This window comes from Macaca fascicularis, chromosome 15 (assembly GCF_037993035.2).
Source record: "Macaca fascicularis isolate 582-1 chromosome 15, T2T-MFA8v1.1".
In the NCBI taxonomy this organism is placed as follows: domain Eukaryota; kingdom Metazoa; phylum Chordata; class Mammalia; order Primates; family Cercopithecidae; genus Macaca; species Macaca fascicularis.
This window is the reverse complement of record NC_088389.1, coordinates 16183515-16209872: the sequence shown is the minus strand read 5'-3', so window position 1 is coordinate 16209872 and position 26358 is coordinate 16183515. Positions and strand designations below refer to the sequence as shown.

The 26358-nt window shown below is 52.9% G+C and overlaps 1 protein-coding gene across 17 annotated transcripts; it reads left to right on the top strand.

Moving 5' to 3' along the window:
- Nucleotides 1-5495: 5495 nt before the first annotated feature.
- FPGS (folylpolyglutamate synthase) lies at nt 5496-25951 on the top strand. 17 transcript variants are annotated; one of them, XM_074016483.1, is made up of 17 exons: nt 5496-5693; nt 7389-7439; nt 12402-13143; nt 15007-15135; nt 15221-15274; nt 15358-15422; nt 17884-17998; nt 18120-18197; nt 18332-18393; nt 18495-18597; nt 19143-19220; nt 19459-19606; nt 19704-19793; nt 20609-20759; nt 20926-21004; nt 21842-21908; nt 25075-25951. In XM_074016483.1, the coding sequence occupies exons 4-17, from the start codon at nt 15019-15021 to the stop codon at nt 25482-25484; spliced, it is 1617 nt and encodes a 538-aa protein (XP_073872584.1). In that variant the 5' UTR covers nt 5496-5693; nt 7389-7439; nt 12402-13143; nt 15007-15018; the 3' UTR covers nt 25485-25951. The 17 variants fall into 17 exon arrangements, with proteins under 17 accessions (XP_073872584.1, XP_045228624.1, XP_045228620.1 ...); XM_045372689.2 differs by lacking the exon at nt 7389-7439 and having other exon boundaries at nt 13085-13143; XM_045372685.2 differs by lacking the exons at nt 7389-7439; nt 12402-13143.
- The last annotated feature ends 407 nt before the right edge of the window (nt 25952-26358 follow it).

Genomic DNA, 26358 nt, shown 5'->3' with positions numbered 1-26358 from the left:
GGAGTTGATGTGTGTTTTGTTCTGCGCACATGCCACCAACTCTTCCCCCACAGTCAGCAGGTTGGGCCTGACCATTGGGACTTGATTGTGAAGTCACTGGAGGTCTTGACTCTTTTATCTCAGTTCCTGTTCTCTTACATAATTGCAAAGGACCTTTGTCTGTTTTTCCTCTTGGGTGCCTTCCAGAACGCATCTCATGTCCCTGGTGAGGGAATTGGCGAGGACCTGCTGCGAGCTGCTATGGCTGCAGTGGTGACCCAGCTGGGCAGATCACTGGAGTGACAATTTGATCTGTCACCTGAGAAGGATGGTCCCTCAGGCTGCTGGGTAGAGGGCCTGGGGCAGGCCGGAGAGAGAAAGTGTGCAGAGGGTGGAGGGATCACAGGGGTCTTGGAAGGTGGCAATAGTTTGAACAGGGGTGGGGAGTTTGTGGGAGAAAAATACAGGCTGAAGGTAGAATACCTGGGACCCTCTGAGGAGCGGAACATTCTGGCGGGCATGTTTTCTGTGAGCCTGAAGTTGGGAAGAGACATTCTGGAGGTCAATTTCCTACATCCTCTTACGGGCAGAGACCTTGAAGTGGGGCCAGGAAGGAAGGTTGGCAAAACCTTTGACCAGAACTGTCCATTTACAGAAACTGACCCAGACCACAACACAAAAGGCCAGTGAAAGAAAAAAAAATTTTTTTTTTTTGAGACAGAGTCTCAGTTGCCCAGGCTGAAGTGCAGTGGCGTGATCTCGGCTCACTGCAACTTCTGCCTCCCGGGTTCAAGCGATTCTCCTGCCTCAGCCTCCTGAGTAGCTGGGACTACAGGCACCCACCACCACGCCCAGTTAATTTTTGTATTTTTAGTAGAGATGGGGTTTTGCCATCTTGGCCAGGCTGGTCTCGACTCCTGACCTCAAGTGATCCGCCCACCTCAGCCTCCCAAAGTGCTGGGATTACAGGTGTGAGCCACCACGTCCAGCCAAGGAAAAAATTCTTGATTGGTGTATTTGTTTTCCTGAGACTGCTATAACTAATTGCTACAAGCATGCTAGCTTAAAGTAACACGTTTATTCTGTTCCAAAGTTATTGGTGGCAGGGTCGGCTCCTTCGGGAGGATCTGAGGGAGAGAGAATCCTTACTGAGACTCCTGGTGACTGCTGGCAGTCCTTGCATCCCTTAGGCTCGTAGATGTGTCGCTCTGGTCTCTGCCTGTGTTCACATGGCATTCTTCCCTCTGTGTCTTTTTTTTTTTTTTTTTTTTTTTTTTGAGGTGGAGTTTCGCTCTTGTTGCCCAGGCTGGAGTGCAATGGCATGATCTTGGCTCACTGCAACCTCCACCTCCTGGGTTCAAGCGATTCACCTGCCTCAGCCTCCCTAGTAGGTGAGATTACAGGCGCCTGCCACCATGCCTGGCTAATTTTTGTATTTTTAGTAGAGACAGGGTTTCACCATGTTGGCCAGGCTGGTCTTGAACTCCTGACCTCAGGTGATCCACCTGCCTCAGCCTCCCCAAGTGCTGGGATTACAGGCATGAGTCACCACGCCCGGCCTATGTGTCTGTCGTATGTGGACACCAGTCTGGATTTAGGGGCCACCTTGACCCAGTGTGACCTCATCTTAACCGATTACATCTGCAAAGACCCTCTTTCCAAATACGGTCATATTCTGAGGTTTGGAGAGGACATGAATTCAGGGGGCACACTTCAACCCAGTATAACTAGTAGTCAAATCCAAATCGGCTGGGCGCAGTGGCTCACGCCTATAATCCCAGCCCTTTGGGAGGCCGAGGCGGGCAGGTCACAAGGTCAGGAGTTCAAGACCAGCCTGACCAAAATTGTGAAACCCCATCTCTACTAAAAATACAAAACTTAGCTGGGTGTGCGCCTATAGTCCGAGCTATGTGGGAGGCTGAGGCAGGAGAATTGCTGGAACCCAGGCCAGGAGGCACAGGTTGCAGTGAGGCAAGATCGAACCACTGTACTCTAGCCTGGGTAACACAGCGAGACTGTGTCTCAAAAAAAAAAAAAAAATTAGCTGGGCATGGTGGTGCATCCCTGTAGTCCCAGCTACTCAGGAGGCTGAGGCAGGAGAATCACTTGAACTAAGGAGGCGGAGGTTACAGTGAGCTGAGATTGTGCCACTGCATTCCAGCCTGGCGACAGAGCGAGACTCCGTCTCAAAAAAAAAAAAAAAAAAAAAAATCCAAATCAGGGCTGGGTGCAGTGACTCAGGCCTGTAAACCGCAACATTGGGAGGCTGAGGTGGATACCTGAGGACAGGAGTTTGAGACCAGCCTGGCCAATATGGCAAAACCCCATCTCTACTAAAAATAAAAAAATTAGCTGGGTCTGGTGGCGCCTGCCTGTAATCCCAGCTACTTGGGAGGCAGAGGTGGGAGAATCGCTTGAACCCAGGAGGCAGAGAGAGGTTGCAGTGAGCTGAGATGGCACCACTGCTTGCCAGCCTGGGTGACAGAGCGAGACTTATCAAAAAAAAAAGAAAAATCCAAATTAAAGCTATTGTGAGGTGTCCTGAGAGCAGTCAGTAGGAATTGAGTGGGAAAACTCACAGGGCTGGCCTAACTGTATTTTCTTTGAAGGATAAGAAGCTTCTCTAAAAGGTTCATATTCTTTGACTCAGCAATTCCACTTACAGGAATTTTTTAAGAGCAATTACACAATGATAGTCTTTATGTCATTGAACCCTCACTGCAATTTTTTTGGTCTCATTGATTCATTGAGCATACTTACTAGGTGCGTCTTCCAAGGGCCGTGCTGTTCGGGACTTAATACAGCTGGAAACGGTGGCCCACCCCCACCCCAGTGGAGCTCGCCTTCCAGTAGGTCCAAACTGGTTTGATTGAGTTCCATGGAAAACAATAAAATGGGGTAAGGGGAAGAGTTGGGGGTAGCTGAGGGGTCAGCGTGACGTGGAAGCAGAAATCGAGGCTTTTTGGGGCAGGGGTGTGGGTACAAGTGCCCAGGGCTGGGAAGCCTTTGGGGAGCTTTGTACAGAGTGTGTGGTTCTTTATGTTTCGGTGTTTCCTCATAGTTGGTTAACTAATACATTTGTTATGCAATTAAGCCATCTTTTCATTTTTAAACATTTTTAAAAACTTATCTTTTAGAGATGGGGTCTTGCTTTGTTGCCTAGGCTGGTCTCCAGCTCCTCAGCTCAAGGGATCCTCCCACCTTGGCCTCCCAAAGTGCTGGGATTACTGGTGTGAGCCACTGTGCCCAGCCAATTAAGCTACATTTTAAAACAACCAAGACAGGCGCCAAACCCTGGAGCTGCTGACCGGAGCTCGTCCTCACCCCCTTCCCCAGTCTACCCCAGGGAGGAACAGGGACTGGCCAGTCAGGCGAGGGTTCTCTAGCTTTGGCCTCAAGCTCCGGTGTGACATGGGTGCTGTTTCCACCTGTGGAGGGAGGTATGTGGACTGGAATAAAGGCTCCCAGAGGGCAGGGCCCTGTGGGGCTTTTACCATGTTTCTGGCACCTAGATAGCACCTGGCACACATGAGTCTCTGGGATACAGTGGAGCGAGTGCAGTGAACACGTGGCCAAGGAGGCTGTGCAGATGGGAAAGGCCTTCACCAGCTCATGGGGATGAACTCGGATGTCACCCTGCAGGGGGACTGAATTCTGTGTCCTGGCCTTTTGTTTAAGAGCCTGGAGTCACGTCCTGGTGTTTTTTTTTTTTTTTTAAAGGAAAAATGGTTTTATTCATTTGTACTTAAACCAGCTAAGGAAGTACTGATGTCATTATAATGCAGCAAATACAAGACCTTTTTCCACAAATATTAGCATAACCATCAAAATAGGGACTATAGTAAAACAGCCAAAAAGGGCTGAGAGAATCAAGTATGTTACAACTTAACCCTTCACCTCAATAGAATTATTTTATTATTATTATCATTATTATTATTATTATTTTTTTTTGAGACAGAGTTTCACTTTTATTGCCCAGGCTGGAGTGCAATGGAACCATCTTGGCTCACTACAACCTCCGCCTCCCGGAATTCAGGCTATTCTGCCTCAGCCTTTCTGAGTAGCTGGGATTACAGGCATACGCCACCACACCTGGCTAATTTTGTATTTTTAGTAGAGACAGGGTTTCTGCATGTTGGTCAGTCTGGTCTCAAACTTTGGACCTCAGATGATCCACCCGCCTCGGCCTCCCAAAGTGTTGGGATTACAGGCGTGAGCCACCGCGCCCTGCCTATTATTACTTTTGAGATGGAGTCTCTGTCACCCAGACTGGAGTGCAGTGGCGCAATCTTGACTCTGCAAGCTCTGCCTCCCGGGTTCACGCCATTCTGCCTCAGCCTCCCGAGTGGCTGGGACTACAGGCGCCTGCCACCATGGCAGGCTATTTTGAATTTTTTTGAGACGGAGTCTCGCTCTGTCCCCCAGGCTGGAGTGCAGTGGCGCCATCTCAGCTCGCTGCAAGCTCTGCCTCCCGGGTTCATGCCATTCTCCTGCCTCAGCCTCCCGAGTAGCTGGGACTACAGGCACCCGCCACCTCGCCCGGCTAGTTTTGTGCATTGTTTTTAGTAGAGACGGAGTTTCATCGGGTTAGCCAGGATGGTCTCGATCTCCTGACCTCGTGATCCGCCCGCCTCGGCCTCCCAAAGTGCTGGGATTACAGGCTTGAGCCACCGCGCCCAGCCTATTTTGTATTTTTGATAGAGACAGGGTTTCACCGTGTTAGCCAGCATGGTCTCGATTTCTTGACCTCGTGATCTGCCCACCTCAGCCTCCTGAAGTGCTGGGATTATAGGCGTGAGCTACCGCATCTGGCTTATTTTTTTAAGACAGACTCTGGCTCTGTCGCCCAGGCTGGATCACAGTGGCTCGATCTTGGCTCACTACAACCTCCTCCTCCTGGGGTCAAGCGATTTTCTGCCTCAGCCTCCCGAATGGCTGGGATTAAGGACGCCTGCCACCACTCCTGGCTACCTGGCTTCTTTTTGCCCAAGTGATTTGCTGAAACAGAGCCTCTTCCTCCAGCAGACTTGGACTCTTAAGCGTGTCCCGTGTCCACCCTGTCCTTTGTGTACTCCTCTCCCTGGCCAGGATCTCACCCTGGCAGGGCAAGGGCAAAAACGGGCCCTAACTGTAAGGTGGGTGGGCTGGGATAAGGAGGCCTGGAGGAGGCTAGATAAAGCCAGCCCCAAGGTCTGGAAGCCCTCCCAAGCATAGCCCCCTCGCCTCCCATCTGCCTGCCTGCCTGCGTGCTTACCTTTAACCTCTACCTAGTTGTTATTTAACTCGCGGTGAGGTTCTGACCAGTCCCACGCTCCACTCCAGAAACCCGCTAGGGAAGCTAAGTCCCTGGGCTGATCCTAGGATGAGGGCAGGAACCTATCAGGTAAAACCTTTCTCCCTGTACACTGGAGAGACCAGAACCTCTTCCCCCAGTCCCATCAGGGGAGGGGAGGCCTTGGCATCTCCCCAAATCACGTTCTCTGGGTCAACGAGCCTCACAACTCCAGCTAAATCCTGGGTAGAGGTGGCTTGGCAGAGATGCCCACACGTGTGTGTCACTTCGTGCCCTACCCAGAAGGGGAGCAGGAGACCAAGGGATGAGAGGTGCCAGGTCCCTGGCTGCCTCCTTGCCAGTGGCTGAGAAGTTCTGGTGGGAAGGAACCATGGAGGGCCCATCCAGACAACCTTCCTCAGCTAAAACTGCCTCCTTCCAGGTAGGAGAAGCCGGCGACCAGGAAGGTGGCCTTTCCTTTCTACGCCTCCGTTTCTTGGGGGTGATGCTGCCAGCCCCTTACAGGGCTAACCTCAGCACCCAGCATGCTTAAAGAGTGAGAACAAATTGAAAAAAAATTCTACGTTTTTTCCCTCTGAAAATTGGTAAGACGGCCGGGCGCGGTGTCTCATGCCTGTAATCCCAGCACTTGGGGAGGCCGAGGCGGGTGGATCATGAAGTCAGGAGTTCGAGACCAGCCTGGCTAAGATGATGAAGCCCTGCCTCCACTAAAAATACAAAAATCAGCCAGGCGCGATGGTGGGCACCTGTAGTCCCAGTTACTTGGGAGGCTGAGGCAGGAGAATCACTTGAACCTGGGAGGCAGAGGTTGCGGTCAGCCGAGATCACGCCACTGCACTCCAGCCTGGGTGACAGAGCAAGGCTCCGTCTCTGGAAAAAAAAGCTGGGCATGGTGGCGCATGTCTGTAATCCCAACTACTATGGAGGCTGAGGCAGGAGAATCTCTTGAACCCGGAATGTGGAGGTTGCAGTGAGCTGAGATCGGGTCTCTGCACTCCAGCCTGGGCAACAGAGTGAGACTCTCAAAAAAAAAAAAAAAAAAAATCCTCACTCTCTTAAAAAGGAGACTGAGGGTCAGACAGGATCAGAGAGGGAAATGTCTTGCCCATGGTCACACAGCAGTTCGACAGCAGAGAAGGCCAGGGTGACCAGACAGGTGGTGGTGAGGTGCAAGGACCAACATTAAAGTCAGTAATCTGGGTTTAAGTGGGCTCTGGCACGTCCCTGTGCCTGCTGTATCACTCTGGGTGAGTTGATTAACCTCTCTGAACTTTCATTTTTCCACCTGTAAAATAGGGATCATCTGGAATTCACACAATTTTCATGAGATTTCAGGTGCCAAACACAGGGATAAGTGCTTAATAAATGTTTGTTTTGAGGTAGTGTCTTACTCTGTCTCTCTGTCACCCAGGCTGTAGTGCAGTGTCGCCATCTCGGCTCACCTCCCTGGTTCAAGGGATTCTCCTGCCTCAGCCTCCCAAGTAGTGGGGCTACTGGAGTGTGTCACCACACCCAGCTAATTTTTGTAATTTTAGTAGAGATGGGATTTCACCGTTGTGGCCAGGCTGTTCTGAAACTCCTGGCCTCAAGCGATTGCACCACCGTGGCTTCCCAAAGTGCTGGGATTGTAGGCGTGAGCCACTGCTCCCAGCCTAGTGCTTACTTAATAAATGTTAACAAAAAACAACCCACCCCAAAAAGGGAAAGAAGACAAAAACAAGGCAAGGGTGTTTCAGCAGAGGCAAACATCACAAGCAAAAGCTTGCAGGTGGGAGAAGCCAAGGCCAATGGCTGAAGTCCTTGCCAGCTGGCAGGGACTCTGCCCTGTAAGTGGGGGGTGAGTCCAGAGGTAGGCAGGGACCAGGCCACAGTGAACTTGTGGGTGTTATTAATCCTGAGTGTGTGACGGGGCAGGAGAGAGTGTAGTATCCCAGGCAGATCTGAGGCCCCAGCTCTCTCTGTCTCTCTCAGCCTCAGCCTGCCACTCTGCAGTGGTTACCCTCTGACCTGATCGGGGTTTGTAAATCTGTATATTCCTTTGTGAATTTCTTTGCTGCCCTCTCACCCCCGGGTCTGGGTGCTCTGTGAGCAGTACCTTGTCTTCTGTTCTCTACAGTGACCCCAGCATCTAGCCCAGGGTCTGGCAGAGATAATTTCTTCCCAATGAGTAAGTGAATGAAGGACATCGTTTCCCTGTGGGAAGGTGGGGGTTAAGGCAGAGTTCCTCAGTCTGCTCCTACCCCAGCCCCTCCTTCCCTCCACACGCACCTGCAGATCTGCCCACGTGAGTGTGCACCGGCCCACTTACTGGTTCCCCTGCCCCCTTTGTTTTCTCTTCTCTCCAACAATGGCTGTGTTTCTGTTGTTGTTCCTGGAAAGAGAGAACGCAATGCCTTCGTGAGCACCAAAAGGCCAACGGCAGTTCCCTCTCCAGCTGCGTGATGAAGATCCCTTTGATTTTTCCCTTTATACTTTCTTCTAGTTCCTTCTATAAATATTTGTGGCTTTTCAAATAAAAAGCCACAAAGGAGGTGAGTGGGCTGTAGAAACAAAACAGCTCTTTTTTTTTTTTGAGACAGAGTCTTACTCTGTTGCCCAGGCTGAAGTACAGTGGTGTGATCTGGACTCATTGCAACCTCTGCCTCCCAGGTTTAAGCGATTCCCCTGCCTCAGACTCCCTAGTAGCTAGGATTACTGGCACACACCACCACGCCTGGCTAATTTTTGTATTTTTAGTACAGATGGGGTTTCACCATGTTGGTCAGGCTGGTCTTGAACTCCTCACCTCATGATCCACCCGCCTCGGCCTCCTAAAGAGCTGGGATTGCAGGTGTGAGCCACCACGCCCGGCCAGCCTTTTTTTTTTTTTTTTTTTTTTGAGGTGGAGTCTTGCTGTCCCTCACACTGGAGTGCAGTGGCGCGATCTTGGCTCACTGCAGCTTCCACCTCCCAGGTTCAAACGATTCTTCTGCCTCAGCCTCCCAAGTAACTGGAATTGCAGGCAGGTGCCACCACACCTAGCTAACTTTTGTATTTTTAGTAGAGACAGGGTTTCACCATGTTGACTGATGTTGAACGTGAGGTGATCCACCGCCTCAGCCTCCCAAAGTACTGTGATTACTTACAGGCATGAGCCACCATGCCCGGCCACAGACGGCTGTTAAACACAAAAAAAGTGCTCAGCCTCCTTCACGATAAATGTAAATGATAACTACTCAGAGAATCCATTTTTCCACCTTACATTTGGCAAGGATCAAAGCTGGCTGTGTTGCTGAAGATGTGAGGAAATCCTGGCTCATGCACTGCTGAAGTAGGAGAAACTTGAATCCTTCTGGGGGACAACGTGGCCATGTGTATAAAAATGTCAGCTGGGTGCGGTGGCTCACACCTGTAATCCCAGCACTTTGGGAGGCCAAGGTGGGTGGATCACCAGGTCAGGAGTTCAAGATCAGCCTGCCCAACAGGGTGAAACCCTGTCTCTACTAAAAATGCAAAAATTAGCCGGGCGTGCTGACGCACACCTGTAATAACTACTGGAGAGGCTGAGGCAGGAGAATTGCTTGAACCTGGGAGGCGGAGGTTGCAGTGAGCCGAGATCGCACCACTGCACTTTGGCCTGGGCGACAGAGTGAGACTCCGTCTCCAAAAAAAAAAAAAAAAAAAAAAAAAAGGCAAGTGCAGGTCACCTTTGACCCAGCAATTGCACTTCTTGGAATTTGTCCATGAGATATGCCACACAAGGAAGAAATGATGAAGGTAAAATGTTACCCACTGTAGCTTGGGTAAACTGTTATCCATTACTTGTGATAGCACAATACTGGAAACAACCCAAATGTCCATCAGTAGGCAACAGGCTGAGTACACAGTAGTATTTCCACACCATGGAGTACTACACACAGCTTCAAAACAAATTCGCCAACGGAATGGCCCTTATGTACTGACACAGCCCAGAATAGGGCCCTGGTTTAAAAAGGACATGGCGAAAGTACAAGGCAGGCTTGCCTTGCAGTCTGCTGCTATCTGTGAGTATAAAAGGGAAATCAATATATATTTGTATTTGCTAGTAAATACCTATCTCTGGAAAGGTGACAAGAAACTGGTAACATTGACTGCTTCGAGGAGGGAAGATTAGGGTGCTGGAATCTGGGCTCCCAGAGAGGGAGGCTTTTTACTGTACACCGTTTTGACCCTTTAACTATTTGTTGTTTTTTGTTTGTTTTGAGACAGAGTCTTGCTCTTTCACCCAGGCTGGAATGCAGTGATGCAGTCTCGTCTCACTGCAATCTCCGCTTCCCAGGTTCAAGTGATTCTTGTGCCTCAGCCTCCCAAGTAGCTGGGATTACAGGCGTGCATCACCAAGCTTGGCTACTTTTTGCATTTTTAGTAAAGACAGGGTTTCGTCATGTTGCCCGGGTTCGTCTCGAACTCCTGACCTCAAGTGATCCACCCGCCTTGGCCTCCCAAAGTGCTGGGATTGGCCGCGCCCAGCCAGTCTTTGAACTATTTGAATGATATATTATCCAAAAAAAATTAGAATTTTAAAAGAAAACATAAGAAAAAGTGTTTTTTTCACCAATGTGGACAAGCTTTCCACCTTACACTGGAGGAGGGAGTCCGGCTCTGGGATCTCATTCTTGGAGGAATGGCTTAGAGCACCTATGCCACCTCTTACAGATGAGTCCACTGAGGCCACCAATAGTAGATCTGGAAAAAATACTTGCCCTACAGAGGACAGAAACTGAGAGATAATATGAGTACTACACAAAGTGCCTTTTGTTAAAAAAAATGTTTTAAGTGCCGGGCGCGGTGGCTCACGCCTGTAATCCCAGCACTTTGGGAGGCCGAGGCGGGCGGATCACAAGGTCAGGAGATCGAGACCACGGTGAAACCCCGTCTCTACTAAAAATACAAAAAATTAGCCGGGCGCGGTGGCGGGCGCCTGTAGTCCCAGCTACTCGGGAGGCTGAGGCAGGAGAATGGCGTGAACCCGGGAGGCGGAGCTTGCAGTGAGCCGAGATCGCGCCACTGCACTCCAGCCTGGGCGACAGAGCGAGACTCCGTCTCAAAAAAAAAAAAAAAAATGTTTTAAGCATTTGATTTATTTATTTAAAAAGATGGGGGTCTCACTACGTCACCCAGGCTGGAGTACAGTGGTGCTATCATAGCTCACTGCAGCCTCGAACTCCTGGGCTCAAATTATCCATCTTGACTGGGCGCAGTAGCTCACGCCTGTAATCCCAGCACTTAGGGAGGGCAAGGCGGGTGATCACCTGAGGTCAGGAGTTTCAGACCAGTCTGCCCAACATGGTGAAACCCCATCTCTACTAAAAATACAAAAATTAGCTGGGGATGGTGGCAGGCGCCTGTATTCCCAGCTACTCGGGAAGCTGAGGCAGGAGAATTGCTTGAACCCAGGAGGCAGATGTTGCAGTGAGCCGAGATTGCACCACTGCACTTCACCCTGGGCAACAGAGTGAGACTCTGTCTCAAAAAAAAAAAAAAAAAAAAAAAACTCCTGCCTCAGCCTCCAAATAACTGGGACTAGAGATGTGCACCAGCATGCCCAGCAATTTTTGCTTTTTGAAGAGAAGGGGGTTTCACCATGTTGCCTAGGCTGATCTAGAACTCTAGGCTTCCAACAGTCTTCCTGCCTCAGTCTCCCAAAGTGCTAGGATTACAGGTGGGAGCCACTGCGTGCAGCCCACAAAGGCCTATTATAACTGACATGAAGAAGCTCATCAGACATTAGAAAAATGGGCCAAGGATGGGTTAGGCAGTTCACTGAAATAAATGCATGGGAAGATGCTCAAGTTCACTGCAGCTGGGGAATGAGAAACACTGAGATGGTTCTCTGCACCCTGTGGTCTGGGGACATCCTGGGAGAGGGGTGCCTCCTTCACACACAGCTGCTGGGATGCCAAGACTACAGCAGCATTGGGGAAAAGGATTGCAAACATCCCTGGAGCCAACCCGACCCCTCCATGCAATTCAACTCACAGAAATTAATCCCTTCGATGTAAACGCATATCCATAGCAGCAAAACACTGAAGGCAGAATGAATGCCTTTCCATAGGTGAATCCAGGATGCTCCCGGGAAGGCCACACGGCCATTAAAGACACCGAATTAGCCGTGTCCCTGGGGAGACAGGGAAGGAGGTGCAGAGGCTAAGAATAAGGACTCTGGGGCCAGACGTCAAATCTTGGTTTTGTGACTTGAGCATATGCTTTTACTCCTTTGGGCCTATATGATAATATTAGTACCTATTTCATGGGTTTGTGATGAAGATTAAATGAGCAACTGTGTCAGAAGTGTTTACAGCAGTGTCTGAATCTGGAGATGTACTAAAAGTGTTTGTGAAGGGCTGGGTATGGTGGCTCAAGCCTGTAATCCCAGCACTTTGGGAGGCCGACGTGGGTGGATCACCTGAGGTCAGGAGTTCAAGACCAGCCGGGCCAACATGGCAAAATTCCATCTCTACTAAAAATACAAAAATTAGCCGGGTGTGATGGCACGCACCTGTAGTTCCAGCTACTTGGGAGGTTGAGGCAGGAGAATTGCTTGAACCTGGGAGGCGGAGGTTGCAGTGAGCCAAGATGGTGCCACTGCACTCCAGCCTGGGTGACAGAGCAAGACTCCATCTAAAAAAAAAAAAAAAAAAAAGTGTTTTCTCCATCTGAAAAAAAAAAAAAGTTAAGTAAATGTCTTAGAAAATAATAAGCTTGTCATTGAGTAAGAAAGTTAAGTTGCAGCCAGGCATGGTGACTCATGCCCGTGACCCCAGCACTTTGGTAGGCCCAGGTGAGAGGACTGCTTGAGGGCAGGAGTTTAAGGCTGCATTGAGCTATGATTGTACCACTGCACTCCAACTTGAGTTATAGATTGGGACCCTGTCTCTAAAAATAAAAATTTTTGAAAAGCTAAGATGCAAAAAACATTGTCACCTGCATTGGCAAGACCCTATAGATGTCTAGGTGTGTCTGGTTTCATGAGCATAGAAAACTGTGGGACATATACTTAGTTGTCAACAGGATTGCCAGAGGAGGAACTGTTTGTGTGTGTATGGGGGGACGGGGAAGGGAGTAAGCAAAATAAAAATATTTAAAGCCTCATGATTTATTTTTTTCCAAGACAAAGTCTTGCTCTGTCACCCAGGCTGGAGTGCAGTGGTGTGATCTCAGCTCACTGCAACCTCCGCTTCCCAGGTTCAAGCAAGTCTCCTGCCTCAACCTCCCCAGTAGCTGGGATTACAGGCACCTGCTACTACACCCGGCTAATTTTTGTATTTTTAGTCGACATGGTGTTTCACCATCTTGGCCAGGCTGGTCTCGAACTCATCACCTCATGATCTGCCCACTGTGGACTCCCAAAGTGCTGGCATTACAGATGTGAGCCACTGCGTCCAGTCTCTTGATTATGTTTATGCAGTTATTAAACTATATGCATGCATATGTATAGAGAAAGTTTCAATGACTAAAGGAACCCAAGAGAGGGAAGAAATTCTCTATCTCCCACGGGGCCAGGGTCGGGACACTCCAGCAGTGTGTGAAGAGCAGAAGTCCAGCCAATGACAGACTCTTCCCAAAACATCACTTGCTTATTTCGAAATCAAACAATTTCTCATAAATATTTTCTCCCAACGCTGGGAAGAGGGAGAGGGGAAGGAGGTACGGAAACTCCAACAGTCATGTGAAGGACTGCCTTTTATCAGACTGATTATCCGCAGTGGGTTGTTTGCAGCTTCCTCCTCCCTCCTGGGTTCTGGGTCTCAGCTGTCAAAAGGATTTCACTATGCAACTTTCTCATGCTAGCAGGTGGGGCCAAGAAGCTAATAGATGGGAGAAAGCTCTGAAAACTTCAGGACGACAAATAGGTATCCTCCTCACTCACAGAAAAGAAGGATTACTGCCCCACCATCCCCTGGTGGCCCTCGAATCCATTCTCTAAACAGCAGCAGCTGTTTAGAGGTGTCTCAGGTGTCCGCAGCTCTGTCATCCTATCCCTGTTCGGAGCAGAGACTGAGGGCTGCTGACCGGGACCGGCTATTTTGGGACGTGCTGCGGGGTCCTTGGGAGGATGGTGACAAAAGGAGTGCGTGCCCGCTAAGGGAGGGGACGCCCCGGAGCGTGCCACTCATAAACATGGTCCCGAGGCCTGCCCCTCACCAGGATGGTGCACTCGGGAGGCGCGGCTTTTTAGTGGCGCACGAGGGCTGCTCGGGGGAGTTTAGGGCGGTGCTGATAGATGGCAGGTGGGGCGGTGCTGCGCTGATGGGCGGGGGGCGGGGTGAGGCGGCGCTGCGCTGATTGGCGGGGGGCGGGGCGGGGGGCGGGGCGGGGGCGGGGCGGGGCGTCTCCCGCCCGGGCCTAGCGCGCTGCCGAGGTCGCCGGGGCTATGTCGCGGGCGCGGAACCACCTGCGCGCCGCTCTATTCCTGGCAGCGGCGTCTGCGCGCGGCGTAACGACCCAGGTCGCAGCGCAGCGGGGCTTGAGCGCGTGGCCGGTGCCGCAGGAGCCCAGCATGGAGTACCAGGTATCAGGCGGGCCTGCGGGCCGGGGCGCGACGACACGTGGGCCTGCGCTGAGCCACAGAACATCCGGGCTCCGCTAGCCGAGAGGGTACCGGGAGCCCTGGACTGGGGGACTCGGGAGGCGGAACATCCTGGAGCCTGGGGGTGGGGACAGGGACCAGGAAGTTGGGCCTGGGTCTGGGAATTCGGAGACTCTAGCGACCCCGCCCCGGGTTGGAGAGTGGGAAGGGTCGCTGGAGCTAGGATCCAGAAGCCCAGAGGCTCAGCGGTGGTGCTGGAGTTCCAGTGATCCCGGAGTCTGAACCGGCAGTGGGAGTGGGGAAAGAGGGGAGGGAAAAGACTCAGGAATTCAGGCTTGAAAGATCCAGGAGTATTGATCTGGGGGTGGGGTGTCCAGGATTCAGAAGATTGGGGATCCAAGTGCCTGGAATTGGGGGACAGGCAGGAATCAGGGGTAGTGGAGGGCCCCAGAACCTGGAAAACAGAAAATGTCCGCGGGCGCTGTGTCAAGAGCCAGTTGCTCTAGACCAGAACCTGATGCCAGTCAAACGGGTGGCACTGGTTTGATGAAGGTGGGGCCTCCAGCCAGCCTTGAGGTCCTGAGGGTGGGAGGCACGGAATATGAGGCCTAAGGGGAAGGAAATAGCACCCCCACTCCCACTTCCATTGTGAACCCTCCTGAAGCAGTACCTACCTGCCTTCCTGGCTGAGTGACCCCCGGCACACCCCTCCTCCCTCTCAGTTGCTCTTCTGTGGGTTGGAATGTGGAACCCCAGAGTCATGAAGTTGGGATGGAGCTTCGGGGAACTCCAGAATTAAAATACCCCAACCTTCTGTAGTTCTGACCCCGCCCTGGCAGGGAGCAATATAGCAATGGACCCCACTGGAGAGAATGAGGGCAAAGGCCCAGGAGTAAAGTCGGGGGAGCCTGGGCAGGAAGGAAGGCTAGCCCGTTAGTCATGCCATCTTCTTTGTGTGGCACTCCCTGGGTGGGGCTGAATTGCCCTAGGCTCCCCTATTTGCCAGAGCTGGAAAGATGCCATACTCTCTGTTGCTTAACCTACAGGCTAAGTAACGGGGCTGGCACGGCAGGGAGGCCTGGTACTGGCCTTGTTGCCCTGGCTTGGCCACTGGTCTGCTGGGTGTCTCTGTGCCTGTGGACCCTGAGTGAGCCTTAACCTGCCATCTGGGCACTGTGGTTGCCAGGATGCCGTGCGCATGCTTAATACCCTGCAGACCAATGCCGGCTACCTGGAGCAGGTGAAGCGCCAGCGGGGTGACCCCCAGACACAGCTGGAAGCCATGGAACTGTACCTGGCACGGAGTGGGCTGCAGGTAAGGTAGAGAGAGCCAGTGACCACCTCCCACCCCCATTAGTGATTCCCATAGCTGAGGTGGGGACCTTGTCTGTCTGTCCCAGGTGGAGGACTTGGACCGGCTGAACATCATCCACGTCACTGGGACGAAGGGGAAGGTGAGGGGCAGGACCCAGGGGTATGGGGTCTATTAAGTGGCTGGTGGGGTAGAGCCTGCCCAGACAATCCCTTTTCTTTCAAGGGCTCCACTTGTGCCTTCACGGAATGTATCCTCCGAAGCTATGGCCTGAAAACGGGATTCTTTAGGTACTGGGTTGTGGAGGGATGTAGTGTCTCTGTCCCAATGGACCCTGGGGGGCTATGGAACCAGCCAGTGCTTCAGGACCAGGGTCACCCCCAGGAGGTCAGCTACATGTCTCTCTGCCCATTGTTTATTCATTCAATAAACATGCAGTGCACATACCATACTGGCCCATGTTTATGGCAACCTTTAATTTTTTTTTTTTTTTTTTTTTTTTTGAGACTGAGTCTCACTCTATCGCCCAGACTGGAGTACAATGGCGTGATCTTGGCTCACTGCAACCCCCACCTGCCGGGTTCAAGCAATTCTCCTGCTTTGGTCTCCCGAGTAGCTTGGATTACAGGCGCCCACCACCACACCAGGCTAATTTTTATATTTTTAGTAGAGATGGGGTTTCACTATGTTGGCCAGGCTGTTCTTGAACTCCTGACCTCAAGTGATCCGCCCACCTCGGCCTCCTAAAGTGCTGGGATTACAGGTGTGAGCCACTGTGCCTGGCCTTAATTTTCATAACAAAAAAAAATTGGAAAAGGGGCAACAACTTTAATGTATAAACTAAATATGTAGCGGGAGGCCGGGTGTAGTGGCTCACACCTATAATCCCAGCACTCTGGGCGGCTGATGTGGGAGGATCACCTGAGCCCGGGGAGGTCAAGGCTGCAGTTAGCGGTGATCACGCCATTGCACTTCAGCCTGGGCGACAGAGCAAGACACTGTCTTTAAAAAAAAAAAAAAAAATACATGACTGGAATAGTCAGATGGTCAGAGGTCTCTTTAATAACTTAAAGTACAAGTTGGGTGTGTTGGCTCACAACGGTAATCCTAGCACTTTGGGAGGCCAAGGTGGGAGGATCACTGGAGCTCAGGAGTTTGAGACCAGCCTGGGCAACATAGGGAGACTTCATCTCTATTTAAAAAAAAAAAGAAAAACAAAAACAAAAAAATGCCGGGCGCGGTGGCTCACGCCTGTAATCCCAGCACTTTGGGAGGCCGAGGCGGGTGGATCACCTGAGGTCGGGAGTTCGAGACCAGCCTGACCAACATGGAGAAACCCCGTCTCTACTAAAAATACAAAATTAGCCGGGCGTGGTGGCAAATGCCTGTAATCCCAGCTACTACGGAGGCTGAGGTAGGAGAATTGCTTGAACCTGGGAGGCGGAGGTTGCCATGAGCTGAGATGGCGCCATTGCAGTCCAGCCCGGGCAACAAGAGTGAAACTCCGTCTCAAAAAAAAAAAAAAAAGTAAAGTCCTTATATAACTTTAAAATCACATAGAGATATTTATCAATTAGTACATCTTTAAGGAGAAAATTGCCTTGCAAGGGCTTAAATGATAAGGGTGGCTTGTGCCATCCATGTTAAAGTCTCCCAGGCGGGCTGCAGATAGGAGCCCTTCTGCTCAGCGAGTCTCTGCTGTGGCTTTCCCCAGGAGACAGCGCCCCCTCTTGGTCTCACTTGTCTAGACTTACACAAGAGGATGGCCAGGTAGAACCAGAATCACTCTTCCTGTGTCATGCATGTCTCCTAAGCCCATCACCAGGAACTTCTGAAATCAGCTGCCTAAGGTCATTTCAAGCCAATATGTTTTCCCTAAACAGTTCTTGTTCAAATAAAGAGATGGAGAGGAGGACTTACTACCTGAGTGTCTTTGAGGATTGAAACATAAGGCACCAACCTGTCTTCTAAAATCATTTTTTGGGCCAGGCGCAGTGGCTCATGCCTGTAATCCCAGCACTTTGGGAGGCCCAGGCGGGCAAATCACTTGAGGCCAGGAGTTCAAGACCAGCCTGGCTAACATGGCGTTAACCCTGTCTCTACTAAAAATACAAAAATCAGCAAGGCGTGGTGGTGTGCACCTGTAGTCTCAGCTACTTGGGAGGCCGAGGCATGAGAATCACTTGAACCCGAGAGGTGGAAGTTTCAGTGAGCCAAGATTGTGCCACTGCACTCCAGCCTGGGTGACAGGGCAAGACCCTGTCTCAAAAATAAAGAAAAATAAATAAGTAAAAATAAAAACTATAGTCATTTTGGGGATAAAAACCCTAGCCTTCACCTTGGGCCCATGTGGCCTTGAGGGCCAGCCCAGGGCTGCAGCTTGAACGTTGCTTGTGGGCTTTCTCTCTGAGAGCTGTGAGACAGATGGCATTGTGGGACAGATGTCAGCAGAGTGACTGGTATGGGACCATTGGATGTGCGAGACCAGCCTGGGTGAGGGTCCAAAGGAGGAGGAGCTGTCTTAGTTGAGACCAGTGTGGTTAATAGGGTGAGCCAGGTACAGAGACCTGGAGATAGAAGAGGGGGAGGACTGGGGGGGCTACAGATAGTCCGGGGGGATGGGGTACCAGGAACAAACCGAGGGACACAGGAGAGGCGAGGCACCGAGGCCAGTGGCCTCAGCCCCTGCAGGGTGGGGGAAGGCCAGGATGCTCGGGAAGGGAGTCCTGACGACCCCAGCTGTCCCGGCAGCTCTCCCCACCTGGTGCAGGTTCGGGAGCGGATCCGCATCAATGGGCAGCCCATCAGTCCCGAGCTCTTCACCAAGTACTTCTGGCGCCTCTACCACCGGCTGGAGGAGACCAAGGTGCCCCATGCAAGAGGGCTGGTGGGTGGGTGGGGTTGGGGGTGCTACATGTTCCAGCACCCCATGTCCCCAGAGGAGGGGCTGCAGGGGCTCTGGGCCCTGACATGTCCCTGTGTCACAGGATGGCAGCTGTGTCTCCATGCCCCCCTACTTCCGCTTCCTGACACTCATGGCCTTCCACGTCTTCCTCCAAGAGAAGGTGTGTGCCCTCTCCCTAGAACCCTGCATCTGAGGCCTTGGGAACAGGAACCTCAGCAGGCCTGGGGGCTCCCTGCTTCCATGTGGCCTCTGGGCACCCTCATACCCCCTGCCATGCCCTCTGGTCTTTGGCAGGTGGACCTGGCAGTGGTGGAGGTGGGCATTGGCGGGGCTTATGACTGCACCAACATCATCAGGTGAGCACAGTTGCTTGGGGCGAGGAGCGGCAGCCAGGAGCACAGCCTCACCTGCCGCCTGGTGGCTCGGCAGGGCCTCATGGCCTTTTCCTCCTCTGCAGGAAGCCTGTGGTGTGCGGCGTCTCTTCTCTTGGCATCGACCACACCAGCCTCCTGGGGGACACGGTGGAGAAGATTGCATGGCAGAAAGGGGGCATCTTTAAGGTGACCAGGCAGATTGGGGGACGGGAGAGACATGGAAGGCCTGGGCGTCTGCATTCTCATCCTGGCTTCACTGTGTGACTGGAACAAGTTGAGTCTCCTCTCCAGACTGTTTCCCCATTGAAACATGAGGGATGGCTGGGCATGGTGGCTTATATGCTTGCAATCCCAGCACTTTGGGAGGTCGAGGCAGGAGGATCACCTGAGGTCAGGAGTTTGAGACCAGCCTGACCAATATGGTGAAACTCCGTCTCTACTAAAAATACAAAAATTAGCCAGGTGTGGTGGTGTACGCCTGTAGTTCCAGCTACTGGGGAGACTGAGGCAGGAGAATCGCTCGAACCCGGGAGGCAGACGTTGTAGTGAGCCGAGATTGTGCCATTGCACTTCAGCCTGGGTGACAGAGTGAGACTTCCTCTCAAAAAACAGAAATGAAGAAACATGAGGGATGAGAGCCAGTGGTAGCCCAGACCCAGGGATGTGGGGGCCAGAGATAGCAGTGTGGAGGACGCTAGGTAGCCCCTTCTCTCTCCTTGTTCCCTCCACAGCAAGGCGTCCCTGCCTTCACTGTGCTCCAACCTGAAGGTCCCCTGGCAGTGCTGAGGGACCGAGCCCAGCAGATCTCAGTAAGTCTGATTGGAATGGGGGCAGCGGCAGGGTGGGCGTGTGTCCCTCCTGTTTGAGGAGGCACTGCATCCTCTGGGGCCTCAGTCTGCTCATCTGTGCAGTGAGGAAGCTGCCGGGCCAGTTGGAACACATCTCAGTTCTGGGAGCAGGGCTTGGTGGCTGGGGGAGGGGAGAGATGGGAGGGCTGATGTGGTCAGGGAGGGCCTCTGCTGACACGCTCCTGCCTGTCTCCCCCAGTGTCCTCTCTACCTGTGTCCGACGCTGGAGGCCCTGGAGGAAGGGGGGCCGCCGCTGGCCCTGGGCCTGGACGGGGAGCACCAGCGGTCCAATGCCGCCTTGGCCTTGCAACTGGCCCACTGCTGGCTGCAGCGGCAGGACCACCATGGTGAGCGGCGGGCAGCTGAGTGGGCAGGCAGGTCAGTGGCACCTGTGGAGCCTGCCTAGGAGGGTCCTGGGCACACTTGGTTTCACACACCCCGCAGGTGCTGGGGAGGTGAAAGCATCCAGGCCGGGGCTCCTGTGGCAGCTGCCCCTGGCACCCGTGTTCCAGCCCACATCCCACATGCGGCTCGGTGAGTTGGACCTTCCTGCCCAGCTGGGACCACTGCATGTGTCTGTGCCCCTTCAGATGTTTTTTTCTTTTTTTTTTTTTTTTTTTTGGTTTTCTGTTTGGGAGATAGAGACAATCTGAAGTGGTGCTTAAGAGAAAGGATTCTGATGTCAGCAAACCTCCCTGACCTTGAGCTCATGAACTCTTTCTGAGCCTGTCTTCTCATCTGCCAAACTGGATGATGATAGGAGCCACTGCCAAGGGCTGTGGTGGGGATTCGCTGAGGTGACATCACTAAGGTGCTGAGTGCAGGGCCTGGCCAATGTGGGATAAAGTGCCAGCCAGTGGAAGCTGCTATCACTGTCACTATCATTGTTATCAGACCCTGAGGTTCTGGAGGACGGTGATCCAGTCATCTGCTTCTTGCCTCCCCCAAAGCTTTCAGCACCCAGCGGGTGCTCATGCTTTTAAGCCCCTGCAGCAAATAGTGGGCCCACTGTGTGCCACGCCTGTTGTCAGGGGCAAGTGACAAGGTCCTGGAGACAGGCCGACCTCGCATCACATCCCGGCCCCAGCTAAGGGCTCTCGGGCTGTCAAACGGGAATCATACATGATAGCAGACCCTTTCAGAGTTGCCTGAAAGATTCCACCAGATGAGGCAGCCGAAAAGGCCGAGCCATTGACTGGTGCTAGTAAGAAGTTCCTGGGCTGCCGGGGTCCTCAGAGTGTTGAGAGCGGGCGCAGCCTGCAGGGGAGACTGGCCTCAGCAGTGTGTGTGCGGAGTTGAGGACGGGGGTGGGAGAGAACCTGGAGGACTGCCTTGCTGCCCTCCCCCAGGGCTTCGGAACACGGAGTGGCTGGGGCGGACACAGGTGCTGCGGCGCGGGCCCCTTACCTGGTACCTGGACGGCGCGCACACCCCCAGCAGCGTGCAGGCCTGCGTGCGCTGGTTCCGCCAGGCGCTGCAGGGCCGAGAGAGGCCGAGCGGGTGAGGGGCAGGGATGGGGGTGGGGCCTGGGCGGGCTCACTGGAAGTGGCGGGATCTTGGGGAAGGGTGGGGCGGGCCCACGGGGAGGGGCGGGGTCGTGGGGAAGGGCGGGGACGGGATTGGGAGAATGGGCTGCGCCCTCTGACCCAGCTCCTCGCCCCTGCAGCAGTGGGCCCGAGGTTCGAGTCTTGCTCTTCAATGCTACCGGGGACCGGGACCCGGCGGCCTTGCTGAAACTGCTGCAGGTGAGGGGCCGACTTGCGGGTGGGCGGCAGGCAGTCCTGAAGCCCTGGGTCTGACGGTGTGACCCTGGGGGGTGCCAGTCGCCACTCTGAGTTGTATTGAGGATTAGATGTGACTAGGTGCATATGCTGGTTCCGCCAGGTGCCGCAGGGCCGCAGGGAGTCCAGTCATAGGTCATTACTCATTTCCCCGCGTGTCTAGACTCAAGTCCAGGCTTACGAGGAGGGCCACGTCGTTGCTAAAGGCGTAGACTCTGGACTCACTTGTCATGCCCCTTTGGCACTAGCATATCACCCTGGACTGGGCGAGAGGTGGCATTTCCCTGAGCCTCACTTTGCCTCTCCATAAAACTGGGTTGCTGCTAAGGGTACCTGCTTCTCGAGTTTGGTTGAAGGAGTCACTGGGCCTTTCTCTGCTTGGGGAAACTGAGGCTGCCCAAGCTGTCAGGGCTGAAGTGGCCCCTAGGTATCATCTCCCATTTCACAGACCAGGAGGCTGAGGCTGTATCCAGAACCGCTCCCATTTACCCACAGTCTTTTTCCAGCCTGGATTTGGGGTCTCCTCACTATCTGAGTGACCTTCAGCAAGTCCTCTTGACCTGTGGCCTCGGTTCCCCCATCTGTACAGTAGGCTGGGGCTTCGCTGCTCAGGCCACAGGCCAGGCAAGGTATACTGAGGCAGATGGGGGCAGGGTGCTGAAGTACCTTGGCTGGGTTTATACAGCGTCATTCTAGTTGTCAGGGAGGCTGCATCTCCAGATGTGGGCTCAGGGGGTCATGTGGAAGTCGGCGGATATCCTTTCCGGGGTCTGACACCAGGTCTTTCCCTTGGCCTTCTAGCCGTGCCAGTTTGACTATGCCGTCTTCTGCCCCAACCTGACAGAGGTGTCATCCACAGGCAATGCAGGTGAGATGTAACAGGCATGGCCCCTGGGGATGGGCAGGGGTCCCTGAGGTAGGCAGTGGGGGCTTCCAGACTGGAGGTTTGGGGTAGAAAATAAATTTGTTTTACTGTATAAGCACACTTTAGTGTACTTATACTCTTTTATACACCAAAGTATACTTTATTTAATTTTATTTTTAAAAATTTTTGCCCAGGCGCGGTGGCTCATGCCTGTAATCCCAGCACTTTGGGAGGCCGAGGTGGGCAGATCACGAGGTCAGGAGATCGAGACCATCCTGGCTAACACAGTGAAACCTTGTCTTTACTAAAAAATGCAAAAAATTAGCCAGGCGTGGTGGCGGGTGCCGGTAGTCCCAGCCACTTGGGAGGCTGAGGCAGGAGAATGGTGTGAACCCAGGAGGCGGAGCTGGCAGTGAACCAAGATCACGCCACTGCACTCTAGCCTGGGCAACAGAGCGAGACTCCGTCTCAAAAAATTTTTTTTCTTTAATTTAATTTTTGAGACAGAGTCTCACTCTGTCACCCAGGCTGGAGTATAGTGGCACAATCTCAGCTCACTGCAACCTCTGCTTCCTGGGTTCAAATGATTCTCATGTCTCAGCCTCTGGAATAGCTGGGATTACAGGCATGTGCCAACATGCCCAGCTAATTTTTATATTTTTAGTAGAGACAGGGTTTTACCATGTTGGCCAGGCTGGTGTCAAACTCCTGGCCTCAGATGATCCGCCCACCTCAGTCTCCCAAAGTGCTGGGATTACAGGTGTGAGCCACCGCACCCGGCCAGCATTTTTAATTTTATATGAAATAGAGTAGAATAGAAAATGCCAGTGTGCATTGCACAAGTAAGGGTAGGTCCTGTTTGGCGAAGGTCATTCTGTTCCAGGCATACATACGTACAAGTATGTGAGTACTGGGTTGCAATATAAAATGTGTTTTTTACTATGTGTCGTGTTAAAAATTTTTGAAATAGTGTAAAAAATACAGGTCCCAGGCTGGACTTGGTGGCTCACACCTGTAACCCCAGCATTTTGGCAGGAGGATTGTTTGAGCCCAGGAGTTAAAAGCCAGACCTCATCTCTATTAAAAAAAAAAAAAAAAAATAGAAGAATTAGCCAGGTGTGGGTGTGTACACCTGTGGTCCTAGCTACTCAGGAGGCTGAAGTGGAAGGATCGCTTGAGCCTGGATGGTGGAGGCTGCAGTGAGTCATGAAGTCATGATTGCATCACTGCATTCCAGTCTGGGTGACAGAGCAAGACCCTGGACCCTGTCTTAAAAAAAACAAAAAACATCTCCAGTCCCCACATCAGTCTGGCTGGGGAGAGTTCTGAAATCTACATTTTTTTTTTTTTTCTTGAGACAGTCTCGCTCTGTTGCCCAGGCTGGAGTGCAGTGGTGCCATCTTGGCTCACTGCAACTTCTGCCTCCCAGATTCAAATGATTCTCCCACCTCAGCCTCGTGAGTAGCCGGGACTACAGGCACGCGCCACTATACCCGGCTAATTTTGTTTTTTGTTTATTTTTAAGATGGAGTCTTGGCCAGGCGCGGTGGCTCAAGCCTGTAATCCCAGCACTTTGGGAGGCCGAGACGGGCGTATCACGAGGTCAGGAGATCGAGACCATCCTGGCTAACCCGGTGAAACCCCGTAAACCCGGTGAAACCCCGTCTCTACTAAAAAATACAAAAAACTAGCCAGGCGAGTTGGCGGGCGCCTGTAGTCCCAGCTACTCGGGAGGCTGACGCAGGAGAATGGCGTAAACTCCGGAGCTGGAGCTTGCAGTGAGCTGAGATCCGGCCACTGCACTCCAGCCTGGGCGACAGAGTGAGACTCCGTCTCAAAAAAAAAAAAAAAAAAAAAAAAAAGATGGAGTCTTGCTCTGTCGCCCAGGCTGGAGTGCAATGGCATGATCTCAGCTCACTGCAATCTCCCTGTCCCGGGTTCAAGCGATACTCTTGCCTCAGCCTTCCAAGTAGCTGGGATTACAGGCACATGCCACCACGCCTGGCTAATTTTTTTTTTTTTTTAGAAATGGGGTTTCACCATGTTGGCCAGGCTGATCTTGAACTTTTTTTTTTTTTTTTTGGAGATGGAGTCTCGCTCTGTCGCCCAGGCTGGAGTGCAGTGGCCGGATCTCAGCTCACTGCAAGCTCCGCCTCCCGGGTTCACGCCATTCTCCTGCCTCAGCCTCCCGAGTGGCTGGGACTACAGGCGCCCGCCACCACGCCCGGCTAGTTTTTTGTATGTTTTAGTAGAGATGGGGTTTCACCGTGTTAGCCAGGATAGTCTCAATCTCCTGACCTCGTGATCCGCCCGTCTCGGCCTCCCAAAGTGCTGGGATTATAGGCTTGAGCCACCGCGCCTGGCCTGATCTTGAACTCTTAACCTCAGGTGATCTGCCCATCTCGGCCTCCCAAAGTGCTGGGATTACAGGCATGAGCCACGGTGCCCGGCCTGGAATCTGCATTTTTATTTTTATTTTATTTATTTATTTATTTATTTATTTATTTATTTATTTTTTGAGACAGAGTCTGGCTCTGTCGTCCAGGCTGGAGTGCAGTGGCCAGATCTCAGCTCACTGCAAGCTCCGCCTCCCGGGTTTATACCATTCTCCTGCCTCAGCCTCCCGAGTAGCTGGGACTACAGGCACCTGCCACCTTGCCCGGCTAGTTTTTTTTTTTTTTGTATTTTTTAGTAGAGACGGGGTTTCACCGTGTTAGCCAGGATGGTCTTGATCTCCTGACCTCGTGATTCACCCGTCTCGGCCTCCCAAAGTGCTGGGATTACAGGCTTGAGCCACCGCGCCCGGCCGGAATCTGCATTTTTAACCAGCAGCCCCAGAAATGCCCACTTGGTGATGGTCCCCAGCTGGATTTCCATTTTATAGATGGAGACAGTGAGGCCAGGGTGGGGAAATGGTACCTAGTGAGCAAAAGCTGTAGAGCCAGAGTGTCTGGCTCTGCCTCTCGTGACCTTAGGCAAGTCACTGAACCTGCCTGAGCTGCAGTTTCTTCATTGTGTCCATGGAGAAGACCATGAGCCGAGACTGCTGGCCTGATGATGTAAAGGGCTTGGTGCTAAACAGGTGCTCACGGTGCACCAGCCCCTTTCTCCACCCCTGTCCCTTACTCCCTCTCCCCTTCGCTGACATGCCTGTCTCTGTGCTCCACAGACCAACAGAACTTCACGGTGACACTGGACCAGGTTCTGCTCCGCTGCCTGGAACACCAGCAGCACTGGAACCACCTGGACGAAGAGCAGGCCAGCCCAGACCTCTGGAGCGCCCCCAGCCCAGAGCCTGCTGGGCCCACATCCCTACTGCTGGCGCCCCACCCACCCCACACCTGCAGCGCCAGCTCCCTCGTCTTCAGCTGTATTTCACATGCCTTGCAATGGATCAGCCAAGGCCGAGACCCTGTCTTCCAGCCACCCACTCCCCCAAAGGGCCTCCTCACCCACCCTGTGGCTCACAGTGGGGCCAGCGTACTCCATGAGGCTGCTGCCATCCATGTGCTGGTCACTGGCAGCCTGCACCTGGTGGGTGGTGTCCTGAAGCTGCTGGAGCCTGCACTGTCCCAGTAGCTGAGGCCCGGGGTTGGAGGTGGGAGCCTCCCACACCTGCCTGCGTTCTCCCCATGAACTTACATACTAGGTGCCTTTTGTTTTCTGCTTTCCTGGTTCTGTCTAGACTGGCCTAGGGATCAGGGCTCTGGGATGGGAGGCCAGGAGAGGATGTCCTCTTTTCTAAGGCTCTGTGCCTTGGTCTCTCCTTCCTCCTGGCCGAGATAGCGAGGGGCTCCCTGGGTCTCTCACTGTTGCAGTGGCCTGGCCGTTCAGCCTGTCTCCCCCCCATACCCTGCCTGCCTCCTGGCTCAGGCCCAGCGTATTGTGTGCACTGCCTGGCCAGGCCCTGGGTCCTGCCATGTGCTGGGTGGTAGATTTCCTCCTCCCAGTGCCTTCTGGGAAGGGAGAAGGCCTCTGCCTGGGACACCCTAAGACAGTGGGTGGCTGGAGTGAATTAAAGCCTTTAACTTTGTTTTTTAAAGAAATGGCAAAGCCTTCGACTGACCCTTGACCCCCTGCTCCCTCAGCAGAGACAGGAGAGAGGGGCTGCTGGTGATCAGGGACCTGTGCGGTGTAGAGGAAGCCTGGCCGTGTGGCCTGGGACAAGTCCCTCCGTCCCTGTGCACCTCAGGTGGCCTGACTGTGAGATGAGAAGACCGGACTGACGCCTGTTGACCGTATGCCAGGCAGTGCTTTCTGCAGACCCCCTTGCAGAGACCTGGTGATGGAGAATTATACCCATTTGACAGACGAGGGAACTGTTGCTGGCTTCAAGAAGCCATGGGGGCCAGATACGGTGGCTCACGCCTGTAAGCCCAGCACTTTGGGAGGCTGAGGCGGGCGGATCACGAGGTCAAGAGATGGAGACCATCTTGGCCAACATGGTGAAACC